This window comes from Coloeus monedula (assembly GCF_965178545.1).
Source record: "Coloeus monedula genome assembly, chromosome: 8".
In the NCBI taxonomy this organism is placed as follows: Eukaryota; Metazoa; Chordata; class Aves; order Passeriformes; family Corvidae; genus Coloeus; species Coloeus monedula.
In genome coordinates, this window is record NC_138788.1 from 32,719,931 (window position 1) to 32,728,066 (window position 8,136).

Below are 8,136 nucleotides of genomic sequence, written 5' to 3' on the forward strand. Positions count from 1 at the left end.
GATGTTCTTTGCATGTTTACACTTTATACTACCACATTACACCTAGTTTTATTTAGGGCTTCCTTAGAATCCTGTGCTATTACAGAGTGCAGTTTGAGAAGCTGGTGACATACTTCAAATATAACTGTGGAAAAGCTATTTTCATAAATTCCACAGAAGAGGAAGAAATGTTAAAACAATCTCGGTGATCCTTGGTTACACTGGGAGTCTTTTCAATTCACGAAAGAACATGATGATTTTTCATTACAGGTGCAGATGATCAAACAGACTCAGAATTATCAGAGAAGATGCAGATTATTTTTCTTTCTCTCTTAGAGCAGTACTGGTAAATTCAGGGCACTACTAGTTTGGAATTAATGGTCCCTGCCAGTAGAGGCCAACTGCCATTTCAGCATTAAAGATCTGACAAGGTCAGCAACCACTTCTCCACAGAGAAATCCTTAAAATACCATAAACACTACCTAGCTAAGAGTCCACAGGCAGCATTACACTTCACTTGATATTTGAATTTGCTGTTTGGGCTACATTAATGTATTGTTCATTTGAGATAGACTGTGAAAAAAGGATGAACAAAACTCCCTGTTTGGCTACCAGAAAGCAGTCAGTTCTCAGCTGGGTAAGAACCCTTACTTTCATATTTATCTTTTCTCTTACATCTGTTTTACTCAGTTACAGCAAAAGCTGCCAAAGGCTGATTCATTAGGACACGTAACATGGAAATACAAATGCTCATTTCAATCTGTGGTCACTTCATGCCAATCTGAAGTCACTTCCATCTGCGAGTCAAGCAGCCAGCACACCTGGGAAACTCCAAGAGCAATGAACATACTATTTAAGTCAGGATGGTGATTCAATATCAAAGAATGAGCATGACAAGCACAATCACATGTAAAATCTGTAGAATCCTTTTATACAGCTGGTTGTTTGCATTTCTTAGTATCTTTTTAACTGCTATGCTTTTTGAGGACAAAATGTTTTATTCCAGCTCTGATTCCAAGTAAAGAAATAAAAACCTGTCAACTCTGTTACAATCCCACAGAAACTGGGAAGAGAAGATTTGATGGTAAAATAAACACAGCTGGAGGCAGATCAAAGCAATGCAGGCATTTTTCACCAAGAAAGATGACAACTTTTCTCAAATGAAATTCGGGCTTTTACTTACTCTTGTGATGCTCGGAACATCTGCATCCAATATCCCAGTTCACTTACTCTCTCGGTGGGACAGATGGTAATGAGGTGCCCAATTCCCAATGCCTTTCAAAGAGGTTTAGGCACCTGCCTCAAAATTGTTCAGGACCGATTTCTCTCTGTTATTCTCAGCTTTGACAAACAGCAAACCAGGAGATTCCTTTCACTCGCCACTCTGCTGCCAGCCAGAAGTTTGCCCTCACATGAATTGCTCGATCTTTGTACTACTCTTTTTAGCCACCCCATTTGTGAAGTAAAAATCCAACCCTATTATTAATATATTTAATACTTTTAAAGATGCTTTGAGCTTGCACTAAAGGTACACTATAGACACATCCATATCTAAATTACCAACATTCAAAAGTAACAGGGAAACTACTTGTTGGTGGATTAGCTACATATGATCAATGCCAAATAAAAATCTACTCTGGTTTTGCTAAAGGTCATTTAGTGCTGTGCAATTCTCATGAGGTAAATATTTTTGAAAGTGGGGAATGCTTTGAGATTAAGCAATACATTACAGTTTTTGATCAAATGCCAGAAGCCATAGGTGAATAGGAAACAGACATCAGTAATTACAGTTCGTACTTCAGCTATTTCAAAACCCCTTGCTTCAATGAGCAAGTATTAACTGGACAGACACTCCTTCACAAATTAGAGACTGCAAAGACTTATTACACACCACATTTATCTTTGAAACTTGTCCAACAGAATTAAACTAAAAAAATAATGATACAGATTATGGTTGCAGGCAAAAAACTATTAAAACTCTAACAACTATATATATGTTTTTATCTGTCAAACTGTCCCTGCAGCCACTCTTCAGTTAAGGAGCTCAGGAATGCAGTATTAAGTACAAGTAATTGTATTAGTATGCTGTTGTCAAACTTCAAACTGGCTGTATTTTATCACAGGAGCTGATAAAAGAATTTCTTGTGTAGGCCTTAAAACACAATAGAATTGCAAGAACATGAGATGGGTGCAGAAATGAAAACATGGCACCTGAGTGAGAAGTGCACAAGGAGCATCGACACTGCTCAGTGAAACTGCAGAGCCACCAACTTGACATCACCCAGGTCTGCTGAAAACCCCATAGCAAACCCCTCACCCCAGCACAGCACCTGAGTGACAAACCCAGTTCAGAGGCCAGACTGGCAAAGCCTGGCCCACAACAGAACAAGCTTTGAGCAGGCCAAGATGCTCCAGAGACAGCCTTGCTCAAACAGGAATTGTGAGAGCACATTCCCCTTTCCAGGTATTTCTTTGGTTTATTCCAGAGAACCACACTTGGGAAGCTACATGGTTTTTCCTCAGAAGACTTATGGCTTCTCAAGATATCCAAGAGAGCACCATGACTGATGTTGGATGAAATATAAAATAGTGGTGGAGAAAAAAACTGGGGCAAAACCAGTGCATACATTTATGTTTTTCAGGACTTCTGAGGGGGAGGAAGCACTCAGGCACTTTAAACTGTTGCCCAACTCAAGATAGCATCAAATGAACTTCTAATAAATATTTGGCTTCACAACAGGTTTGTACTGAAATTTACAATTTAAGTACATTCCTCTAGATTGGTAATTTCAGTCAAACGAGGAGATATTGCAAACTTTTGATCTGCTAAAAGAATTATTATTACATCTCAAATTCAGTTCACTGTAAGAGATTATATATTTAAGCTGATTAAAAAGCTTTCAGTTACCTAAAACAAGCATTTGGATTGGTTTAACACTGTTAAACAGGAAGAGTCAAGTCTCAGAATGAACTTTTACTTGTTTGGCCAAAATTTACATCACAGACGAAAACTACTAAAAAAAAAGTGTCAGGAATGCAAAACATTTAAAAACAGAGCAGCAATTTAGGAAGATGATTATTAAAGGCACAGTTATGCATTCATTTATTTCTTATGCATTTTTACAAACTCTATAAAGCTATATTAGGCTTTTGTATTTTCCCTGTTAGGTATTTTTGAACATAGTATAATTCTGGAAATAACTAATATTTTAAGCAAATACTTCAAGTAGATAAAATGTTTGAAATGTGACAGATTTTAAATTCATCAAAATAACCCAATGCAAATATTCTGCCTGCTTCCTAAACAGTTCCATTATTAATGGCCTAACATAAAACTAGTTGATTAAGTGTAAAATATTACAGGTAGCTGGGCAATAGCTGGTTTTTGAGGGCTTGGGTTTCTGTTAAAGCACATTTTCATATCAAAGAACACCAAGCCCTGCAATTAGATCAAGATCTTGATTTGACAAATACTGTTACTCTTAAGAGCAATTACTGAAAAAAAGTATATTTAATAAATGATACTTTAAAAAGTTTAATGGAATGCTGCTGGTGTGTTTGGCATTAATTATCAGCATCGTTCTACTTTTCAGTATATAACAAAGGACAACTGTATCTAATGCCCATCTTCCAGCTGCTTGAAAAATACATGAAATTATGGACAGAGTGCCTGGAACTCCTGGAGAGGAACATTTGGAACTGAGGAAGATCCTGATGAAGGGTCATGGTGTAACCTGTGTGTTTACGCATGCAAAAATGCAATTTAACTTTACACTCACTTCACTAGAGATAGCACTTGCTTCCTTCCACACTAAAGTTTGCAAAGCAATGTAGTTTGTAAACCACAGTGTGAGATTTATGATGTTTTACTGCAGAAACCTGTTTAGCCCCCAATTTACAATCCTGGCAATTGTATTCAACTCTGTCATCATAACTAATTACAGCTAACTGCAGATTACCATATTGCAAACTCTCATCTGTGTGAAAGAAAAATGATGTTAAAAAAAAGAATCAAATATCCCAAGGGCTAATGAACAAAAATGCACTATTCCATCTTGGACTGCAAACCTGAACTCTTCGAACTGCTGCCGTAAAACTTCAAATTGCTATTTGTTGGCAAGTTGTTTTAGCCCCAAGTACTTACACAGTAAATCACCATTACACTAATACCATACCTTTGGCCTGAAACATATTAATCTCAGTTAACAGTAACTGACATTTACATTACCAATTCAATTCAGGCCTTGTGGTGACTAAACATATATGCAAGAGCTTCAGGGAGAAAAGTTATTAGTTTTGAATGTGTACTTACTTTTCACTGAGAACAATTTTGAAGAAACATTATCATCAATTCTTGTTATAATCTTATAACATAAACATTCAAATCCTAATTGATCTGTAAAACATTTGACTTGAAGTAAAATCTGCATTTGTATCTTGGGTGCAGTGAAGTGTTCAGCATAACAGTTCAGGTATTTTTCCAAGATATGAATTTATATATTTTTCTCTGGGACATTTGAAACCCGTGTTCTTGGGAAGGAAAGAAAAATGGGAAATTGAAATATTCTGAAGAACGTGGCACCAGGATATGCCCAATAGTACCGGATCCTTCCAGAAGAGGGAGGATGGAGTTTTTCAGAGAATTTTTTTGGCTATAAACGCCATTGGTTTTAAAGAGATAGGTTGGTTTTGCTCGTCTTTATTTAGTGTCTTCCCCCAGCTTTCAAGCAGAGAAGATGGACTTACTGCATTTCTGTGAAGTCCAGCAACAAACATGCAGAAAAGATGGACTTACTGCATTTCTGTGAAGTCCAGCAACAAACATGCCCCTCCCCTTATACCCACATACTATAACTGCAGTACAGCACAAAACACATTTGGACCAAGGATTTTATTCCAACTTCAGAGAGTTCTCTACCAGCCTCCAAATGCATTCTGAAATGCGTTCTCTTTAGCTTTCATATCTAGGAGAAAAATGCTGTATTTAACACAGTATTGATGTTTAGACAGTATTTTTGCTATATTATTTATAAGAGTGCCAAAACAAGATAGTGAAGTTTAACAGCATTAAAATAAATATAAGGCTTTTGTGTTTTGTTTTGGGGGGTTTCATGTTTACATTTAATAAGTTGCCCACAAAAATTCTTCAAGTAACAACAGGTATTTGACTCCTGGGGAAATCAGGATGGATTACATGTAGCCCATGTTGCTTTTTGTTTCCCATCTTTTCTTGGCTTCAAATCTGAAACAGAGCACAAAACCCAGATTAGGAATCATGTTTATGAGTTTCAGGTATTTAACCAAGTCATTCCTAAAAACAACAACAACAATATAAACTTATTTTTAATACTGTTATAAAGACATGAAGACAAATATAGCCATACAATCACCACTTTATTTCTGATAAAGCCTCTGTACTTAAGTCTGATACACTCCTAAAAAAGCCCACCAAAACCCAACAAGGTTAAACTAAACAAATAAGATTAGCACAAGCCTATTTCAACTAAGAAAACATTTAACTGAGATTGTATTGTACACACTTAGTGCCAATGAAACCACAAATGTTTAATTCCATACTCAAATGACTTACCCCCAAGCAAGCTTCTTTTTCTTTTGAGCTTCTTGGGCAGCCTCTGCTTCTTGCTTGGCTTTTACAAAGTTGCGGCAAGCGGCAGCTTTGGCAATTTTCACACCAAGCTAAGACATGAAAAGGAACAAAGGAAAACTGATTAGATGCAAATGGCTCATATGAAATTTAAGCCTCACAAATTACTTGGTCTGATATTGTTTCTCAAAAGTCAATAGATACTAAAATATCTTTCAAATATTAGGCTGATGATGCGCTATTAGACCAGACAAACAAGAATGTCTCTTGAGGGAAATACAAAGGCGGTAGGATTCTGGGGCAAGCAATCCTTTTCACCAAATCCTTCATTTCTAAAAATAAAAGCAAAGGGCAACAGCTCACTGGATCCTTTTGTCTGTTTTACATAAACAGGCATATACACATACAGAGTTTCCATTATTATGACCAGTCTGTGACCTCAGCTATGCTAACACAATAGAATCAAGTCTTACCAGTATCAAAAACACCCAAAACCACAGTTTTATACAGGAAGAGCTGCTACCACCACATATTTTTCAGTAGAGCCACTAGACATGTTTTAATCAGTCTGTCCAAAAATAAATGATGCAGTATCCTTAGTGTCTATCTCCACATTACAAGCTTTTAGATTGTAAGGGTGATAATATGCCAGCTTTTCATGCAGGTGAATACCACTGCCATAAACTTAGGCAAACTGTGAGAATTAGGTTCACTTTAGTGAACGTCAAGTGCAGGAGGAAAAGGCAGGGAAGAGTAGAGTAAAAAAAAATGGAAGATCCTGTGAACTATGACCAGTTTATTCTCCTTAATCAGCATTTGTAACTTCTTCGCTGTAGTTACATTTTGAGGTTGCTGTCTTGACTTGACATTATGTGTTACGAAGGAATTTGTTCTCAAAAGTTACTGCTATTCCCCAAGACAAGCATGCAATTCATTTACCCCAATTGCTACAAACTGATGTGGACAAACAGGTTTTCTTTCTATCCACACCCAAACTTACTGAAATTAGCAAACATGTTTCTGACTGGATATTCTAAATTTCCCCCAAAATGTCATGGGAGCATCAAAGAACGGGAGACCCAAGGGAAAGAATACTCTTTAACACCTTAGCTGAAGTTCCACTGTTAATGGTAATATACTTGAATAATCTGCAGCATCTATGCAGACAAATATCTACTCTTTATCCAGAGTAATCCAGAGAAATGCTTTATCCAGGTATGATGAGAGATATCCCAAGAACACATGTTCAGGTGCACATGCACTGACACATTTTCCACAACTATCCCATCAAACATATGATAGGCAGGTAATCATTTTGTTAACAAAGCAAAAAAACAAAACCCCAATCCAACATCACTACAAGCTCTTCCACCTTATGGTCCTCTCAGGGTTCAAAAATGAAGAAAGGAGCCTTTCTGCAGCAGCCTTCAAGGAAAGGCAGCAAGCACAACAGCAGTTTGTGCTTTGTTTGAGGCTATAAATGCTGGTAACACAAGCAGTTAGGAGCTGAGCATAATAGTTCAAAAGGAAAACAGATATTTTCATAAGCATAATATTTAAAAAGGAAGAAAAGAATGCTGAACAAGTTTCTCATCCACTATTTGCATGCATTGTAAGGTCATAAATATGTACCTTTGGAATCAGCTTGATGCACAAAGTCACCAGCTACTTCCAAACTTTTGTATTATCTATGTAATTTTCCCCTGAGAATCAACATTTTTATTATCAGTAATTCAATGCCAACATCTGAACTGCTACATTTCAGGTCAAAGACTAAAACATAACATTCTTTTATTTGCACTGACACTTAATATTTAAGGGCAGCTATTAACCTTAATATACTCACAGTATAAAAATGCTTAAGAAAACTCACCTAAAATATTCAAAAAATGTTTACTTTTAAACTGAAACAGGAGTAATTATTAGCTTAAACAAAAGGGCAATCTGATGGCTGAAGTCATTCAGCAGAACCATGCCTTTATTAGAGGTATTTTACTTCCTACCACACTTGAAAAATAACTTTTACTGTGTGATGAATAACAGCATTTCCTTAAAATATATTCTAGCAGCCTATTGAGCACTCATACACATACAAATATACACAAGCGAGCTCTAAACAAGTGTTGCAGAAAAAGGTTTTTATCAGCATTTCTTGGAAGGCAGAATGAGTTCTTCCATCTTTGAAAAGTACAGAAAAAAATGGGATAAGATCCTCTGCAGTGTATGTGGAAGTAAAAGCAGAAACATTTTGCAGCATTGTTATAATTTCTAGGCTACACAGAGTCAAATTTTCAAGACATGGAAACAAACGTTGCATGTAAACACACACAAACATTTTAGCCAGATTAAATGTCTTCTGCTCCCACCCAAACCCAGACACACATCTTTACTCCCTGCTCCCCCCAAAAGAAATCCATAAAAGCTTGGTCAATGGATTTTACATTAAAAAAAAAAAAAAAAAAAACCACCACACTAACATTTCAGGTCATCAGATAACTCAATAAAATACAATCTTAAAAGAAGTAAGAAAGCATGAATAAAAATATATACAA

General features: G+C 36.4%; 1 protein-coding gene across 3 annotated transcripts in view; it reads right to left on the reverse strand.

Moving 5' to 3' along the window:
- Positions 1-4,668: 4,668 nt before the first annotated feature.
- Positions 4,669-8,136, reverse strand: part of FAM204A (family with sequence similarity 204 member A) — a 16,750-nt gene continuing 13,282 nt past the window's right edge. For 2 of the 3 annotated variants that reach the window (XM_082286099.1, XM_082286098.1), the window contains exons 7-8: positions 5,570-5,676; positions 4,673-5,221 (exon numbers count right to left, since the gene is read on the reverse strand). In XM_082286099.1, the coding sequence (XP_082142225.1) occupies positions 5,170-5,221; positions 5,570-5,676 (159 nt within the window). In that variant the 3' untranslated portion in view covers positions 4,673-5,169. Of the gene's footprint in view, positions 5,222-5,569; positions 5,677-8,136 lie in introns of all 3 variants that reach the window. The other variant, XM_082286100.1, reaches the window with a different exon arrangement.